Raw genomic sequence first — 20,140 nt, forward strand, 5'->3', positions numbered from 1 at the left:
TTTTTTTTTTTCTCAGAGAAACTCATGGTGGGGGATATCAGCTGAATTTTTCACAGTGCAGATGTGAAAGTATCACAAGCTGAGCTGAGCTGTGGTGGAGACCAAGGTGCAAGTCTTGTCCTTGCAAGCACAGCACAGCAATCATGTGGATGGGGTTTGCTGGTAATTAGAACTGTGCTACTGCCATTATTCTTTTCCCCTGCTTGGTGTAAGATAAAATCTGCTGATACTCCTCTCCCACTGTGTGTTTCACTACTTTCCTGATTTGGTTTTCTAAAAACAGCCTCAGGCACTAGTTAAAGTCTGGTTGAACATTTGGATTCCATGATTCTGTGAAGAGAAGCTGCTTTCCTCACAGAAGTATGGCCAGACCACACCCAGATCAGGTGAACAACCACTATACTGTGGATGCCTTTGCTTCAAATGTACAAATGCTGCTTTACTGATCCTTTTGTACACACAGAACCAGCTCACTTCAGATGCTACAAGAGACTTTTGCCATGATTTTGCCTGTCAAGGGGTAAGATAATGCATGCCACTTCAAGCTGGATCATAATGTTCTACAGTCAGACTCTGGATTAGTTTCAGGTCCTCCTCGAGTATGCAGAACTCTGGCATCTTCTATTGGCCCTAGGGATGTTGCTGACCTATGTCTTCCATCTGTATTCTCTGTCTAGCAGATCTCATAACATACTATGAGCCACAATTACCAAAATATGCCATGCTTGGCACAAAATATCCTTTCATGGTGGGACTCAATATCTGGAAATACTGCTGTTTATTCAGACAAGTTGTAGCTTCCATCTGTTTTTAACTTAACCACAGGGATGTAGCAGTGCAAAGACTGCTCATCTTTCATTGAGAGTCTTGAAGTGGCTTTGATATAATGATACAACGCTGGCAAATGACAGCTATGTTTTTTGGATGAAGCCATGCATGCCATGTGTTCCAAAGGGGCCATTAAAGCAGCAGTAGCAGCAGCTTCTTTTTCCTTCTGTTATCTTGAAATCTTCCAGCTACAAAACCAGATTTATGGTAGCTTTCCTGTTATCAAATAAAATAATAATTAGCTGGCAAATAGCTTTTCTTTGGCTGGGCTTATGATAGGGGATGGGATGGTCCTGAAAAAATAGAATTCTTCTGTCTGCATTATATGCACAATTTAACAAATAGATCCGTTTTTATTCCCTGAGCCAGAAGCAGACTTTCGGTAGCACAATGCAGAACTGAATTGGTGAAGATGCCTTGTTGGTGGTTTGTGTTTGTGGGCATTTTCTACCTGTGGATTTGGCAAGGTATGCATGCACAGGCTGCCAGGAATGCTGGTTGTCCGTGCCCTCTTGAGGTCTGAGTGCAACACGTGAGGACAGAGAATCCAGAGCCTCCCTGGAGGACCTGTCCTGGTGGTGCATTGCTCTGCTAGTAAAGAAGTTGCCTTCCTGGTGTTCAGAACCTCCCCAGCTATATTTTGTGGTTGCTGTCCATTGTTTTGCCCCCTGCTACCACTGGGAAGAGTGGATGAGAGCAGCCCAGGTGTCTCAGTGTCTCCTTTCTCTTTCTGACCATCTTGGTTGTCATCCCCTGCCAGCTCCCATCATACGTCTTTTAAAGTGACGGTTCAAGACTGTAGCCCAGTGAATTAATTGATCTATTAATATCTCACCAAGAACAGATTATTTTCCATATTGCATCCAAACAAACTACTTAACAATTGCAAAATGAGAGCAAATACCTAGCCCTTAGTAGGGATTTCAAGGAGTAAGGAACTTTGATAGTTGGAAAATAAAGTGACCAACTCATAAATTCAGAGCTAGAGGGAAATAGTTGTGCAAACTTGATATGGAGGGAAAGTTGCTATTTAAGGGAAATAGGGATGCATGACTTCATCAGTTCATCAACAACTCTAGGGAAGATCAGATACTAGGATGAGCAAACTGCTTCAGATTAGAGAATTTAAACAACATTGAAATTTAAAAATGAAAAGTCATTTTAAGTCAAAATTCTCTTCATTGGAACATAAACAGAAAATTCAGGATACTTGAAAATGCAGATTTAAATTTTTATTTTTTAAAAAATCATGAAAAAATCATGATTTTTTAAAAAAAGTCATGAAAACCAAGATAATTTTGAAGAACTTAATGAAATCAGCGCTGTTCTTGCCATGGGGAAAAAAACGCCACAATCAACCAAACGAACAAACAAGTGGAGCTTTTTGATTTTTCTTTACTTTTTATGCTCAGTGTGGAAGACTGTCCCCAAGAGAGTAAGAAGATGAAAACTATCTTCCTTTTGATTTCAAAGGCATGACTGAAAAGGAGATAAGCAATTTCAGAACAAGGCCCCTTGCAAAGTAAAGCCTCTGCCAAAGCAGTCTGATCTTGTCTGGAGGCTGGAACTGATACTGATTTTGCTACCCAGCTTTTGGCTGATACATCAATATCTTGTACTGGGCAGTTTTAGGATCGTTTTTAACTCTGTGATCTTGCATGGTCCACGCACACTTTCCCTTTTCTATAACTGAAGTCTGTCTGCTTGTACCTTCTGGAGACTTTTCTCGTTGCTCCTCCAGATGTTCCCTGTTACTTTTCAGACTCCAGTTCAAGCTTGTTTCACGGGATGAGCTCATTGCAGCACGAGACTAAAATGCTCTTAGAGCACAGAAATTGTGCTGTTTAATATCTCTGTTTGTGGAGTTTCAATTTGTTAATAACGCCCAAACATTTTTAGGTCACCCTATTCTAAGTAAGTGCTTCTTCTACTGGGCCACAGTTATGAAACTTCAGGTTGCTTTCTAACAGGGAAGTTTCTCCCCTCTGAATACTCCATGGAAAAATATGAAGAAAATGGGAGGTCACACTGAGTTTACCAGTATGAGCAATTTTTTGGCAAAGAGATGAATGTATGTAATCTTTACTCTGTAATTGTCTAAACTGAGTTAGAAAAGATTATTCCAAACATAGTCTACATTCTTCCCACAGATACATTTCCCAAAATAAAGTTATGGGAAGCTGATTGTTCATCATTCATGGATCCACAGACATATAATGGTTGGTTCACTGGGGATATTTTATTTTCTTAGGCTATTGAACGTTTGGCTTCATGCAGAATGTTCCTTTCTGCTCAACCTACCATGCACAGCAAGAATAAATCCAGCTGGCACCTGACATCTTTAAAACTGTCGTATATTTTCTGGGTTCAGAGTCTGATATTTCACAATGTGTCCTGGAGATTTCATGTCTGGGATCATTTTAATGAGGTATCTAGAACCTCATGCATGGGGAAGATGAGCCCTGAGTAATCATATTTTCCTCTGACCATTAAATTACGTGTCCTGTAGAATCTGATTTATATCTCTGTCCTGATGCTACTTGTCCCTAGCATTAGCTTGTGACAGTTTATGAGCATTCATGGGGACTTAGGGATTTGTTGCAAGAGTTTAACAGCAAGGAAGTCCTGATGGTACTGTGATTACTGCTGATCTCCCTGTAAGAACTGGCTTTCTGTTAACCCACCTGTTTTTGGTATAATAATAATGCAAATATTCAGAAATATTCAGCACAGAAGTTTCAGCTGAGCAAAATCAAGAGCAAACTCCTACCCTGAGGGCCTGACTTAAGCCCACTGATGTAAGCCAGGTCCTGTTTTACATTGCCATCTCTCTGACAAGCATTATGAGTTTTTAACTTCTGTCAGCTCTGGGATGAAACTAAGAAATCTCTATGCTTGCCCAGAAATACAACTGAGGGATGAAAGGGTATGTGGCTTTATTTAATGGATTATTTATATTTCATTTTGTCTTTTCATTTTTTACTGATTTATTGAGCTCCAGATGCTGTGTTCCCCTGGGAACCTGCTGCATCAGGTTAGTGTTAGCAACTCTGGGAAGGTGCATGAATCTCCTGGGGTGCCTTCAAAACAATTTTGGGTAATGGGAATATTTAGGGTGGTTCTTGGAACTGGAATTGGCTCTACAGGCATTTCTGCCCATGCTGTCTCAATAGTTCAGCCAGTAGGTGGAACCAGGGGAAAGCAGATGTTTTACATACAAATTCTCAACCCTTTCCTAGGAGATGCATCCCAAAATGTCTGCATAAAATTGTGTTTTTAACTTCAGTGTCACTGTTTAGAACAGTCAAACTCAAAATCTGGAGTTATTTCTAAACAGTGACAGGATGACGTTGTCAGACCTTGTAGTATGGAGAATGTTTTAATAAAATTTCCTCACTAATCATTTTCACTTGTGAAAATATGTCAGAGATAGAGAACAGTGGATAATCCAGATCACATCGTATCCCTTCATTAATGACATCTGGCATTTCCTCAGAAAGGCAGTATCGGGAATGTAGGTTAAAAATATTTCCTTAATGTGTTCTGCTGTGAGAAATTAAATGTAGTCCACCCAATGGCATGTTCCCTGCAAAACACAGCTTGGGCAGCTCTGAGTGAACTAAAAAGTTCTCCTTTGAGATCAAATTACCATCAAGGAGAAAACAGTAAGAGGTGATAAAGTACTGAAGTTTCTGCTACCGTGGAACCATTTCTGCAGCTCTGTTGATAGCCAGAGGAATCCAATTTAGAAGTCACCATCTTTTCTGAACATTTCCCATCAATAAACTGGAAGGGAAGAACATGGATAGCTTCTCCCTACTTTCACCAAGCTGATGAGAAAAATACTTGAAAGAAAAAGGTTTTAAGAGGAAGATCTTGCAGTACTGAAACAGTAAAATCAGTACACATGAATGTATTTTTAAACATCTGTAAAAACTAGAAGCAAAGGAGTATATTGTGATGTTTTGCTGCTTTAAAGCTAAGATGGAGGCTCCTCATGTATTATGTAAAAGTGCTGCAATAAATCTGCCTGGCTTGTAGTTTGGGCTATATACACTAGTGTCAACACCATAGCCTGGGTTTTCCAGTTTTCAAAACTAAAACGTACTTACAATTGCAGTATTTTTTGACAGATTTAAAATATACTTTGCCAGTAGGAAGAATGTGCTGCTGAAATGCTGCTATCCATTTTGTATCTTGAAATCTGGATAGTAAAACTCCTGACTATTAAAAATGCTCAGTTTGTGGCTATGGCAGACAGTGGGTAATTTTTTATTTTCTCTTTCTCTCCTCTTGAATGTGAAGACAGAAATTAGCTAGAAATTGTTGCTAGCAATCTGCTCTGCAGATGCAAAAAGAAAGTAATTTTGAAGTTTGCCAAGCATAAATCAGGAGTGACTTTAATAGAGAGTTATCAGGCATGGCAGGGTGAGAAAGGCTTCATCTTGTTTTAATGAGAATGGGTTTGTACTTCCAGAAGCAGAAAAATTAGAACTCATGAATAATTTTGGTGGAATATTTTCTCCTTGGCATCCAAGATAACAAATCTGTAGACTCCAAGATTGAAGAATAATTAAATGAAACAGGTTAATTACCAGTACTTGGGAAAATTAATTTCCTAACAGGCATATTCTTTTATCTTTCTGACATTTTAAAACAAATTTGTCAGATCCCCACTACTGTGACTTTTGGTGTTCATTTTCTCTTTGCTCTTATTTCAGATTTCTTACAAAGTCATTGTCCTCCTATGCATCATATTGACCATAAATACACAATTCCTGAAACCTTAAATTATATTTTTTTGTTTGTTTGGCATTTTTTTCTAGTGAAGAATGGCCATTGGGGAAGGCCCTTGCAGTGTGATTTCCTGTTGATAGCACTCGTGGAAAGCATTAGTCGTGATGACTTAACCATTAATAAGGAAGTGTCTATTTTCTAAAATGTTCTGGGACATTGAAGTAGTAGGGCTGAATAACTTTTCCAAAGAGACTTAGGTATTCCAGTGATGACAGCTGACCATGGAAATGGGAAAGCCAATACTTTTATAAATCTACAGAACTTTTTCTCCCATAGCAAAGGTCTGAGGGACTTAGGAGGGGAGAGAGGAGAGCTTGGAGGCTGTACAGGTTATGCACTTTTAAAGAGCCTGGTGGACAACAATTTACAAAGGCTGGGTTTTGCTTAGGTGGTGATGGAGCCTAGGACATGATGCCAATTCCATCACTCCAGCCTTCCCTGTTTGTAAAACCCAGGAGTGATAGTACTTTAATCCCTGTCCATACTGATTATCTGAAGATGCCTATGTAGCCCATACTGTGTCCTTGCAATGGACTCAGCCACACCACTGGAGATTTCAGCCAGCACATCCAAGAACCACAACAGGTCCTCTCTGTAAGGACACTGGAAAGGCTTCGCTGGCCAGCTCAGCTTTCAGACCTAAGGAGGGGCTGTTAAATACTCCAAACTCCTGTCTCTCACAAGCCACCAAATGTCTCCTAGCTATTCAGTCCTTTACAAGAATTCATCCTCAGTCCTTCACATATTAACTAAACCCACAGGAATATCAGGGCTCCTCTTTGCTACGTGTGTTGGCTCACAGGCACTTTCATATCTGCACAGGGAGAAGCTGTTTGCTTGCTCATGTTGACAATAGAAACAAGGGACGGTGAAGGGATTTACTTACGGGGTTGGGCTGTGGCAATGAGCTCTTTCAATAGCTGTGTGACTTTTGTCTGTGCATCTGGATCTGATTATTAAGCACTTTTTTTAATGATCAGCAACAGAGTAAATAGGTTTATTGCACTTGAGGAGGCCTCTCTTCTCAAGTGGCAGATTATTGCACCTACTCAAATTATTGTGAGAGGAATGAAAAATCCTACAATTAAAAGGCCAGGGCTTTTCATCAATCTGAATGTTCCTCTTTTAACAACTCTGACAGCATCAAGGAGCCTCAAAGTGGGAGTAAATTATATTGGTATGTTTTAGTTTAAACATGAGTTTAAAGGTGTTTTTAAGCCAACTTTCAGGCCAACTGTTTGTAAAAGGGGCCTTAATGGAATTGGGAATTATGCCCAGAGCAAACACATTGTCTATTTGGCAGTGATTAGCAATGTGTTAACAATTTAGTGTTCTAAATATAGGACAACCAATTATCAAGATATTTAAATACACCTTCAGATACAACAGTAGTGGGTTTAGAAATGTACTTTAATAAAATCCAAGCCTGCTAACAAAGAAACTGTAAAAAACAGTGAAGGGTCTTTGCAGAGGTATCCTGATGGGTAGCTCACCCGCTGTGGGGTTGTAATTCTTGGGGATGTTTTTTCCCACAAACTCCTGGGTGAGGCATTTTCTTCATGGAGAGTTGTTGGAAAGCCTTTTGTTTGAGACAAACTGCAAAGAGGACAAAACACAGGGGATATAAAGTACAGTACAACGAAGGCAGCAATGGATGGAATTTCCTTGGCAATTTCTAGAGCCTGACTTTCTTTGTCTGAAGCTTTTGAGGTTACACACTTATTTTTTGCAGCACTAGAAAGGGCTTCTAGACCACATGTGCCCAAGCAGTGCCATGTTCCATCTGCTGCTGACAGAATGTGAATAACTCCATTTGTTTCTCTGCCTGAGATACTGTGCCCTGCTTGACCCCCATGTATAGCATGGGTTTTCTGTGCAGTGATCCTCTTGGAAAAGTGAAATCTTTACTTTGTCACTGGGCTGATTTTCACCCTTCCTGCACCACAAATGTCTCTGGTGTTGTTAAATGTCATCCAGAGTTTGCTCTGCAGAGCAACCCAGAGTTTAACAGTGCAGAATGTAACGAGCCTCTACCTTCTGTGGGTTTTGATATAAACTACAGTGTCCCAGTACTCCACGATCTCAGTAATAGTGACCTGGAATTGGATCACTGTGTTACATGATATCCCTTTTCTACCTTGACCAACCTTGAACAGGTTTTTTATCTGATTATCAAGTTTTGAATTGACTTGCAGGCTGGTTTGTCTGAGTTTTTTCAGTCAGCTGAGGACTAAGCACCACAGGGTTTTCAGCCTCCATTTCTCTGTGGCACTTTCCAAGCTGTGTTTCTTTATTTGCAGGCCACTGCCCAGACCTCCCTCACCATGACCAGCACTGTCCTGGCCACGACAGAGACCTACACACGGACTCAGTACTGCAAGTGGCCCTGCGAGTGCCCCAAGTCCCCACCCCGGTGCGCGGTCGGCATCAGCCTGGTCACAGACGGCTGTGACTGCTGCAAGACGTGTGCCAAGCAGCGTGGAGAGAGCTGCACTGAGGCCGACACCTGTGACTTCCACAGGGGCTTGTACTGTGACTACAGTGGAGACAGACCTAGGTACGAAATAGGAGTATGTGCACGTAAGTGATGTACATATATTTTTGACTTAGATATACACTGGCACCTCCTGTCGGTCTGAGCAGGGGCTGAGATTTATCTCATTAGAGACCTGGCTGCACGGTCATCAGCTCCTCCGTGCATCACCTTTCATTCCCTTGTAGCCATCTTTGTTCTCAGGGCAGTTGGCTGGATGAGAAATGACATCTGAATTCCTGATCTTTGATTTGGCTGCAGCCATGAGCAAAGACCAACCAGCATATGAAAGTCTCCATACATGCAAATAGATTATTCTGTACTCCCTGTAACAGGAGAAGGTGCTGTACTGGGTTGGGGATGAAGGAAGGATAGGTGGGCAGCTGGATTTAAAAACAAGCAATATGGGCACCTGCATGAAAACCATGGCATTAAGGGGACATTTTTGGCTAGCTCCCTATAGTGGATAGCTTGGAAGGATAGCATGTGGTCTGTAGAATACCCTGTCAAGATGGTCAGGAATGAACTATCTCCTATCGGAGCTTGTCAGTTACAAATTGAGGTCTAAGCCCTGATTTTACAATGGTTACAGTCAGGTTAGCTGCTATGAGGCAGAAGGATTTCTTCCTGCCTGCCATAACAAAATCTTGGTTCCATATGACTGGAATGCTTTTCAAGAAGAAGTGCAAAAAGAAATTAGGTAGTGTTTTGTGTGTTGAGAGTATATTCACTTGTTCTGAGTTCCAAAACATGAGGGGGAATCTGACCCTCTCATAAAAGTCAGAAATTATTGAAAATCATTACTCTAGGAATGATTAAAAGCAGAAGGATCATGAGTACAACCACACAGATTGCTGATCGGAAAGGCTACTTTTTAGTAGGTTTTTAGAACATATGGTCACGGCTTTAGGTTCATAAACAGGAAAAAGCCATGTAGCTGGAGGGTCTTCTGGGCTGGAACATAGCACCAAATGATCTAAAAGAAAATGTAAAGGTGAAAGGAAACCTGGATGAGAGCTGACTGAGATGGACAGACAGAATAACTGATCCACAGAAGAGGAAAAGAATTGCAAACTGTGGGCTTCAATAAACTTAGAATATGAGCAGAGGTTACACAGGGGGCAGGTCTGAGGAGTTAAGAGGTTCAGGGCAGCTGGCAGATTCTCAGAGAAATGATACTAGGCATTGCTCTTCCTCAGCAGAAGGGTGAGAAGTCCAGTAAGAAATGACCTTGTCTTTGCACTGGCTCAGCCATTTAAAAAAAAAAAAAAAAAAAAAAAAAAGCAAGCATGCAAAAGGTGGAGTCTAACCAGATTTTTTTGTAGCATACATGCAAAATAACAACAAGAGAAGTTACGTGCTAGGAGCTGTAAGCTTAAACAGTGATTTTCAAGATTAGAAAAGATTAAGGTTAAGAAAAGAGGATATGAGATCATTCAAATGTATTGTCTGGAGTGTGTGTAGAACATCCATGGGAGGTCTGTAAGAGCAGGTTAGACAAACATTGTCAAGAATGACATCGTTACAGCTGGCCCTGTGCTGGGAGAGGAAAACAGGCTGGATGTTGTCTCAAAGCTATCAGCCTTCCTAGGCCTCTTTAAAGGTCTTCATGTTGCTTTGCATTTGTTTATTTATTTTAAATAGTTGTTTTTTTAGTTGGATATCTCTTGGTTTTTTGCAGTCCTCCCACACATCACAGGCACTCAGTGTGCCTGTGGCAGCAGCACTGTGATGAAGGAAGATTGACTCCCAGCTTTTCCAGTGAGGTTTGGAGGGATTCCCAGTCTGTGCTTTCACTTCCCTACTGCCATGACAATGTACCCCATTATTTGACATTTATGGTTATTTGGTGAGGGGTGTTATGGTGTGCACAGCTGAGGGGAAGAAGAGAAAGGTCTTTCCATGGCGAGGATGTGAAGCAGGTTGTCTCTGAGTGCCAGAGAAACCTGTGGCCTATCCCTTGTTTTCAACACCCAGGTAGATGCACATGACAGGGTCTGCTGACATGTTTTTTTATACCCTGGGCCACAGATAGGCTGCATCACCCCACTCTGAGCCCACCAGCTTCTATCCTGACCTGGTGACTGAAAGCTCCTGTGAGTGGGAGTCCTGTGCTGGGTGTTGTTGGGGACTAACTGCTGTGAGTACAATGTTTGCACATGGGTCCCTTCAGCTAGATCTAGAGAATACAGGGCGTGAAGGGCTACAGACAATATAATTTATGGAAACTAAAGATGCTGAAAGAGTTAGGGACTGGTGTTGGGAAAGGTAATGCGGTCAAACTGGGGGAAATTCAGGCTGTATCTGGACTGACATATTGAGGTGTGTCCCAGGATCTAACCTCCCAGACAGCAAATAGGAAACCTGCTGGGAGTCACTGCAACTCTGCTTTTCTTGTTGGCTTTTCTCTGCACCAGAGCAGAGGCAGCAGGGTGCTGAGCACAGGCCTAGGGGGTGAGGCAGGTGTTGTGCATGTTGGGCTGGGAATAGGGATGTGCCTCCAAATCGCTTTATTTTGATGCAGACTCAGGGAGGTTCTGCGTGAAGGAATTCAGCAGCCCCACTGTCTATGTTTGGGGATATTCTCATGGTTAACCTCTGGGTTTATGAGACCTGCAGGAGACTGAGTTAACATAATCCAGGAGGAATATGCTCATAGGAAAACACCAGGAGATACTGCATTTTCTTGGACTCTCATAATCTGTGCATAACTAGAAGTCTCTCTGAATTCTCAGGCCCAGCTCCAGCACTGAGTGATAACTTTTCAGTACAAAGGCTTAAGCATTACAAAGACTGGAGGTGACCATGAACTGGAGATCTAGATCTGTGCTTCAAATTCCAGCAGCTTTCATTTTTGTGCAGAAGAAAGGATTTGTGCTTGATGTTTTCATTCAGCTCATTCTAAAAATAGGAAGCCTTTGCAGAATTTTAATCCAGCATTTCAATTTGTGTTTTCCGGAAGCAGCTCCATTTCTGACCAGACTCAAAACATAAGCAACCCAACCAGTGTGTGTGCACTGCCTCCATGTGACCAAACAAGAAACTGAAGTTTGAATTTTCCATTGGAAGCCACCATTTCCAAATAACTGTCCATAATTTGAAACAAAACAAACGAACAAAAAAAGCTGCTGTGTGATTCCTTTTCATGGGCAATCAAAAGGCTTGACATTCTTAGGGATTTTATAAAAAAAAATACATCAAATATTTATTTTTATGGCTTTATAATGTGTACCTCATTTTCCAGGAAAACTGCTCTGTGATAAACCGCGTAAGATCCAGTTTTCTAAATGTAGGAATCCAGTGCCATTTAGGTGCTCCTTTGCTACCTTGTTTGTCCTCCCCTTCTGCTTCAGACATACACAGGTGTTGTGAACAGCTGTGTCATGTGTGCAACTCCATGAAGTCCCCTCTTATGTCTCTGAAAACCTCAAATTTCACTCAATACATTTTTAAACTACTTTGATTGCTCCTCCATGAATAATTCCTACCACTGTGCCATTAAATATTTTTTGCTTTTTTTTAAGTAAGAATTTGTGGATAAAACTTGTTTATTTTCTAACTTATTTTTTAATTGAAGCATTAAAAGGTTCTCTTGTTTTTGCTGTGATTTAGAATGGAAGCTGTTTCCTAGATGTTATGACTACCCCTGGCTCAGCATCAGGCTGAACACATCTCCTCGCAGCACTGCCAGCCCAGGGATCAGCTTGGTAAAGGAACACATTGGAGCTGTTTGTTGCCAGCATTAGTTTAATGGTGCTCTGTGTGTTTTTCTCTCTTTTTCTTTCTTTTCAGAGATTGTTGGTGTAGGATGTGTCCTCAATGGAGTCAGGTATAAGAATGGGGAGACGTTTCAGCCCAACTGCAAATACAACTGCACGTGCATTAATGGGGCTGTGGGCTGTGTTCCCATGTGCACAAACTCACGTCCTCCGCTTGTCTGGTGCCCAAACCCCAAGCTGATAAAGATGGCAGGGAAGTGCTGTGAGCAGTGGATTTGTGATGACTCCAGGAAAATCAGGAAGACATCTCCGCGTCACATCTCCTCTGCAGGTACGGTGGGAGTGAGGCAGATCTCTCCTTTGCCATCTGGCGGAGTCTACAAGCAAAGTATCAGCTTGTACTGCCAGACCTGTCAGGTGTCTAATCTTTGTGAGGGACACAGGGCCTCCCACACAGCATGTGCTGAAGCACAGGACAGGCAAGCACCAGTGGTGTGCTAGAACTCCTTAGCAACAATATGGATATGGATGCCCCTTCCCTGTTCAAGGCCAGGCTGGATGGGGCCCTGAGCAACCTGATCTAGTGGGTGGCTGTCCATGGCAGGGGAGTTGAATTGAGAGGATCTTTAAGGTCCTTTCCAACCCAAACCATTCCATGAGCCTATGAGTATGATATTCATCAAACACTCTCATGCAACCATTCTGGAATTCTGTGTGCCAAAGCCCTGTTTGAAGGACACATCTGCTGGAACTCTGAAGATGTCACAAGTCCTTTTTAACTCTTCATTTTTTTTTTTTTCCCCCTCAGTTTGGACTCTCTGGGAGAGAGAATGGATTCAGTTTAATTTGGGACTGAGGCTTTATGTCTGGGTTATATTGCTATTGTAGTGCAATTTTAAAGCCCCTGTATCTTAGGAGCCTCAAACTTACACAGCACCCTGAAGGCAGTTATTGTGTGGAAGTTTCACTGTGAGTTGGGCTAAATTGTCTTTCTGGTAGTGTAGCTTTTCATCAGTTCTGAACTGATGACATCATTAAACTTTCTTTCCTCACACTCACATTTATAGTAACGATCACATAGTCCACTGCACAGAAGTGGTATCATTTGCCTCAAGCATGGTCTCAAATGCTTAAGATGGACTCAGCTTGCCATATGTCTTAAATTTATCATCAAAATGCCCTGTGATGCACTGTAGTGAATCCATCCAGCCACATTAGCTCCATATTTTAGACCATCTCACAAAAGCAGAGCTCAAGGAGAGGTAGGACGGTTGTTGTAAACAAAGATTTTGGTTCCTTGGTGGTAAGAGTTCTTTCCCAAACCTTGGTCTGTACTTTTGTTGCACAAAAGAAAGCCTCTCTCTTCATTTTGTGAGTTAAAACCACCAGAGTTTAGCCCTTGATTCTCTGTTTCTGATAGCTCTGAAATGTGAGGTGGGTCCAGATTCAAAATATGTACTACTGAAACTGGCCTCATGTCCTCATGGCCTGTGTCCCAAAATGGGCAAAATACCACTTTGCTTTCCTGACTTTTCTCCTGTAAGAAGTCTTATAGAAGTCAGACTAGCATTTATTACGTTTAATATAATAATTAATATAATAATAAATATAACAGTGAGCAAGCTAAATGCAGCAGTTTCTACCAGAGTTTTGCCTGTGGACTGTCCTGTGAGCTGTAAAGCAGTGGGGACTTTGGCTGAGGCTGGGACAGAACCTGAACTGGGGTTGTTGGCTGCTTTCAAAACAGAGCCCACCCTCTCTTCAAATGGCTGCTGAGCTCTCTGAGAGCTATTGAAGCTGTTCTTCCTCCCAGTGAAAGGCTGTGGCTGCTTCCCAAGCCCTCTGCCATCCAGCAGAGACTGTTGACCACTTTCTGCTACAGGGAACCAATTGAATGAGCTCAGAAATAAACCTTCATGGTGAGATCAGATCTCCACCCGCTGGCTCAGGCTTCTGTAATTGTTTATATTGTGGCAGCACCTGGGGGTCCCAGACAAGGACCCCCTTGTGCGAGGCTGTGAGGGGGAGTAAAGGAACGAGCCCTGGCCCCGAGCGCTCACAGTGCTGGAGAGTCTGGCACAAGTAGGTCAGAACAAAGGGGGTGGGATGAGGGGGTTCACAGGAATGCTGAGCCACTTCGCTGTGGTTTAATTATTTGGGTTAGTGGCCTGAATGTGCAATGAGCTGGGAAGAGGGTGTTTAATATGTAAAGCTGCCTGGGCTAAATAATGTGGGGTTAATCTGTCTCTGCAGCATACGAGGGAGAGGATGAAGCCTGGCAGAAGAACTGCATCGTGCACACCTCACCCTGGAGTCCCTGCTCAAAGACCTGTGGGCTGGGCATCTCCACCAGGATTTCCAATGACAACGACCAGTGCCGGCTCCTGAAGGAAAGCCGCCTGTGCAACATGAGGCCCTGCGAGGTGGATATAACCCAGCACATCAAGGTGGGGACTACTTCTGTGTGCACCACTTCAGCTGGACACTGAGTCAGCCTTTCTTTGGCAGCATTCAGGCCTCATGAGGCTGCACTTCTACACGGACTTACTGTGCTGCAGAGTTCCAAAATTTATCCTGCCTGTGCTGGTATGAAAACCTTTCCCTGAGAGTTTTAACTTCAGCCAAAAGGTCCTTGCAAGGAAAGCCAAGCCAAGCCTGCTGTGCTCGAGGCTGGCTCAGACAGCCCTGTACTCAGCTGGCAGAAAAGCAGTGCTGCACGTCTGGTCACAGCTATGAACTCTATTATGCAAGTATCCTACTTGCAGCTTTTGGGTCCATATGTCTAAATGTGTAAGTCTTTCACACGCCCTAGGTCAGGGCTGTAAAAGTCTTTCTAACACTTACAAATCCCTTTAAACATAGGAATCATAGAATAGAATAATAGAATCATTAAAGTTGGAAAGGATGTCCAAGATCAGTAAGTCCAACCTTCGATTGAATGCCACCATGCCCAATAAACCACATTGCAAAGTGCAACGTCTATTTGTTTTTTGAATACTTCCAGATATAGTGACTCCATCACTTCCCTGGGCAGCCTGTTCAAATGCTTAACCTCTCTTTCAGTGAAGAGACTTTTCCTCGTACCCAATCTGAACCTCTCACAGTGCAATTTGTGGCCATTTCCCTTTTTCCTGTCACTAGTAACCTGCTAGAAGAGGCTGAATCCCCTGTCCCCCCTGATCTCTCCCATCTTGCCACAACCTCCTTTCAGGTAGTTGTAGAGAGCAAGGTGAGTTTTATGTCCTACCTGTGTCAGCACTGAATATTAATCTCTTTGTTTTTATTTTCTTCTCTTATTTAGCCTGGGAAGAAGTGCTTGGCTGTCTACAGGGCCAATGAACCCATGAACTACACCATCTCTGGATGTGTGAGCAAGAGCCCATACAGGCCCAAATACTGCGGTGTCTGCACAGACAACAGATGCTGCACACCCTACAAGTCCAAGACTATTGAAGTGAGGTTTCAGTGCCCAGATGGAATTGAGTTTTCCTGGAAAATCATGTGGATCAATGCTTGTTTTTGCAACCTGAACTGCAGGAACCCCAATGACATCTTTGCCGACTTGGCTCATTACCATGATTACTCTGAAATCGCTAATTAAATTGGCTGAATGATGGAATTGACCTGATGCTCTGATTTTACAGAGGTTTTAAAATAAAAGGAGAATCTTCATCCACTGCAAATGTAAAATTTGTTATTTTCCTGAGTTAGGATGTTAAATCTCTTTGTTTTGCCACGGTTTTTGGAGATGCCTTAAACAAATGGGATTTTTTATTCTAATAGGTCTTCATCCATTACCAGCAGCCAGAAATTCCTTTATGTACAGACACTGAGACTTAAATGACAGTTCTGTTGGCACTGTCATTTACTAGGCCAGCAGTTTAATTGCCCATAGGAAGGAACAGTACACTAATATGACAACAAAAGTATGGCTGTCATTAGCTTAAACATAAGATTCAGACATCCATATTGTCATTGCTTGAATGTGGTTGTCTAAGCTGGAAGACTGATATATATGTTTTATATTCAACACTAGACACCAGAATTTGATGGTCTGACCCTTGCAACTAAGGTCTAGCATCTGTCACACTGAGATCAGTCCTAGAATCACCTCTCTATTATTCTCAGTCAGATCCTACTCCATGGTGAATTTTATGGCAAAAGCCTAGGGAGAAGAACGTTTCTCCTGAAATCTCTGTGTGATGAGCCTGTCTCTCACTACTACAGGCTGGGTCCAAGAACTTCTGTGTCCTGGTCTCCTTGGACTCACCTCAGTCTCTTAAAGTATCTTGTGCCAGGAACATTTTCACAATTCTCTGCCTGCTCTGATCTTGAACAGCCTGACTGAATCCAAAACAGGTGCCCCAGAGTGAAAATCATATTTTCAGGATAGGTCATCTAACAGCCACCCCAGAGTGAAAATCTAATCCACAGGTGATGTATAGGCTATCTCTGCAGATGAAATGTGGAGAGCCAGATAAGAGATGAAGGACAAGACCTCATGCACCGACTTAATCAGATAGAAGTTGTGTGGTCTGTGTCCAGGGCCTACCACTGCCTCCTGCTCCCCATGGTGTTACCAGCACACTGGTCCCTCTTCCCACTGCCACCTTGCCAGTAACACAAATCATTGTTTTACATGACTGGGGTAGGGGAAAGGAGATGTGCTAAATGAGAAAACTGGCGTTAGGCTTCCCATCAGCTCTGAGAATGTGTGGATGCAGGAGGAAAGACAACCCTTGGCATAGCTTCTGGTGCATTAATTCCAGCAGGGCTTCTACTCAGAGTGAATATCAATCCAAACATTTTCTACAGAAATGGTTTCATATGCAAATGTCAGCTAAGTGAAGAAAAAAACCCTGTCATTACCTTTCCAGGTAAGAAATTTATCATCACTGAAGGATGGTGGAGCCAGTTTTTTCTCCAATAAATTGTTAGTACAGCAGCCATGCCCCATGACATGTTTGCTATTGCTTCACTTGGGAGAGCAGAATAGTGCTTCTGCATGAACAGGAGAATTGTGTATCCCCTTCCAAAATCCCTGGTGGCACAGTAAAACTTCTGAGTGACACATGATCTGGAGATCATGGAGGCTGAACTTGTGATGGTGCAGTTGCTAATTTTGCTTTACTTTCAGCTGGCAAATTGTCTGCCTTCATCTTGATAACGCAGCAGAAGCTTGATTAGTTTCTGGGAGACATAAATTTTTCTGGCTATGATAAATTAAAGTTCTTGTGAGTGGGCTGAAAATAATGCCATACCTTTGTAAAAACAATTAGGAAAACTGCTTTATATATTCAAAAGCTCTTAACACCAACAGCATCTTAGTTTGTATGTAAGGATTTGGCCCAAATATTTTTCATAGAGCTAGGTCATTCCTGAATTTAAAGCTTTATTTCTTTTTTGAAACTTCCATGAAATCTCCAGTGGCAGAAAAGAAGGATGATCCCTGCCCGCATGTTCCAATGCAGGTGCAAAACACCTCTTCTCTTTGTTTCTCTGTTGGTAAGGAACCTGAGGCTGCCAGCATTTTGCAAGATTCAGCCTCATGACTGCCTTGGCCTGGATGATGTGACAGCAGAGGTCATATCTGACTTATCTGCCTCCAGTCACATGAGACCTCAGCACTTGCAAGATTGAGAATGTTACATTTCAAACTCCATCCCTTGGTAAAAAAGTTCCATGTGAACATACAAAAAAAGAGGCCTTGGCCAAGAAGATGACAATGTTTTCCAAAAAGAAAAATGGTTTGTATTGAGATGCTATAGGGAAGCAACACTAGGACCTCTTTCTCAATCACGTCCCCTAAATATGGCTTGGAACCCTGTGTTCTAATTCTTGTCCATCTTAAAATGCCATATATATGCATGTGTGTATATATAGACATATATGTATGTGCATCTATAGAAACAAATACATATATACACATTTATATGTGTATATATACACACCTATAAAATATTATGTGCAGGCACCTATATAATGTTGTATATAATATTATATATAAAACTATATAGAAACATGCCCATGAATATATATATAAATGTATATATTTACATATATATGTTCCTATGGTGCATAAAAAGGAGAGCATGTGTAATATGTGTTTATATGTACAGTCAGTCTTTCTCCGTCTTACATGTACACATAAGGAAGGAAGAAAACAGGACCAGATCATGTATAAATAACTGTGTCCCTCAATTGGCTTGCTTTGCTTTGCAATTAGTTAATGCTGTAACCACAGCAATCAAATGCTGTAGTGGCTGAAACATATGGCTTTCACTGCAAGATAAAAGAAGCTATTGAAAGCTAATGCATGACCAGCAGCTCCAGTGCGTGTCAGTTTTTAGTGAAGTGGATGCCTGGAAACCACAGATCTTGCCCAACGTGCCCAAGATGTTTCTGTTTCTAGCCTGGTTTCCTAAGGAAACCAGGCGTATGCAGCCACACTGTTCACTTGTTTGTCTGTCAGGCAGTCCCTTTGTGGGAAATGTCAAACAAAGCAGGCAGAAGTGTAAAGATCTCAGAAGCATTGCAATTCCTGCAATAAAAAATGAAATCAAAGAGCAGGGCAGGGAAGAGGCCCACACATTGTCCCCGTCAAGCCCATGCACACCTTCCATGCACTCAATGCACCCAGCACATCTGCAGTGTGGCCCACCCACCCCAGCAGCAGCATAAAGGGGGTTTCAAGCAGATTTTCCAGCCAGAAACAAGTAGCCATGGAGGAGGCAGAGCTGAAGGAATCACAGACAGGGAACAGTGGTTGTTACACTGCTGTAAAGGAGTTCTGTGGGGACATTGGGCACAAATCTATAGGAAACCAAGCATTGTTAGCTCTACTGCTCTGCTTGTGCAACTGGTTGGCTCTGAACAGGGAAGAGCATCACTTGTAGCCCATTAACTTGATCTGCACTCTGTGGTGCATTTGAGATCCTTTGTTTTAATGGATGTTTACAAGCAGATTAGCCCTAGGACTAAGGCAACAGATCAGCTTTAGATTCAGTTTCCTGACTCCCTCTGTGCCTGGGCAAATCATGTATCTTTACAAAAGTACTTTTGTGGTTACTGTTTTAATTCCTAGAGGACCTAGACCTAGATCCCCAAAGGCTTTCATTCATGGATCCAGCCCTTTGCTTCCCTTTTCCTCAGGACTTCAGAGCCACAACAACAAGGCCCTACTGTTCTTGCCTCTGCTGAGAGTGAAAACTCCTCCAGCAGGAACTGATGCTCATTGTACATTTGTGCAATGGGCCTAGGTCTCTGCTGGGACCTGAAAGCAATGCCACCATCTAAGGAAGAACAATTATAGCACTGAGGAGATACCAGGATCAGACCCCTCTGCCGCAATGGTCAAGTGAAAGGTTAAAGAAAGGATGAGAGTGACAATTTTTCAATCCAGCTTAAACCAAGACAGTTTGGCACACATCCAGCTCATGGCAATCATCCTGTTGGTCCTGTAGTCTGAGTCAAGGATGAAGGGTGGGATTTTGAAGGTCTGCTCATGTTGGCATGAGCAGCAAGACTCCAGCTATCTCCAGTGACCATAGCCATTAGCCTTCTGTGGAGGCTTCACCAGAGTCAGAACAGTAGCTCAAGCCACCTTGTCTGGGAGCCCCAGAAAGCACATTATCTACTCACTAAAGAAGTAGGCATGAAACTTATTAAAATGCCTTTCCACAGAGTGTTGGCTGGAATTTAAAACACCATTTTGGTGTGCATGCCACTGGACACAGGGTATAGTGCAGTTGTCGTATTTTTGATGTGTTCACTAGGGCTGTGCTGTGCGTATATAATATTCCAGGAAAACTACAACATTCAGAAAGACTGTGTCATCTTGTAAATTAAACCCTGGGATTTTTTTGTCCCAGCTTTCTTGAAGGAATTTTGAAACAAGCAGCTTATTAAACTGACAGAGACAGTGTTCTCACTATCTAGAGGCGCATACCCATACATTTACCTTCTCAAATTGTGACCTTCCAGTTTTAACATTTCGACAGAGTTATTTCTGTAAGCTTTATTTACTGAAATACATGAAAAATTAATGGGAAAACCAGATTGGTTTGGCAGTGTCAGTCTGAATTACTCCAGCTATATAACACTTTACTTGTTCATAAAGCATCATGGTGAGGTTTCTTAAGATGGCACGTTGCTGCTGTGGTTTAAAGATCTTAAATATGTGGCAAATGGTTAATGCATCGGTGACTCACACCTCATTTAGAAGTTCAGGCAAGCAAATGAAGGTGAAATATGTCTGTGACTG

General features: G+C 42.3%; 1 protein-coding gene across 2 annotated transcripts in view; it reads left to right on the forward strand.

Annotated features, from left to right (window-relative positions):
• The window catches only part of WISP1 (WNT1 inducible signaling pathway protein 1), a 35,002-nt gene extending 19,442 nt beyond the window's left edge, over nucleotides 1-15,560 (forward strand). The window contains exons 3-6 of one of the 2 annotated variants that reach the window (XM_017739063.1): nucleotides 7,926-8,205; nucleotides 11,951-12,208; nucleotides 14,131-14,324; nucleotides 15,179-15,560. In XM_017739063.1, coding sequence (XP_017594552.1) covers nucleotides 7,926-8,205; nucleotides 11,951-12,208; nucleotides 14,131-14,324; nucleotides 15,179-15,478 — 1,032 coding nt within the window. In that variant the 3' untranslated portion in view covers nucleotides 15,479-15,560. The remainder of the gene's footprint in view (nucleotides 1-7,925; nucleotides 8,206-11,950; nucleotides 12,209-14,130; nucleotides 14,325-15,178) is intronic. The other variant, XM_008637490.2, reaches the window with a different exon arrangement.
• Nucleotides 15,561-20,140: the final 4,580 nt, after the last annotated feature.

This window comes from Corvus brachyrhynchos, unplaced genomic scaffold (assembly GCF_000691975.1).
Source record: "Corvus brachyrhynchos isolate BGI_N302 unplaced genomic scaffold, ASM69197v1 scaffold187, whole genome shotgun sequence".
Lineage (NCBI taxonomy): Eukaryota > Metazoa > Chordata > Aves > Passeriformes > Corvidae > Corvus > Corvus brachyrhynchos.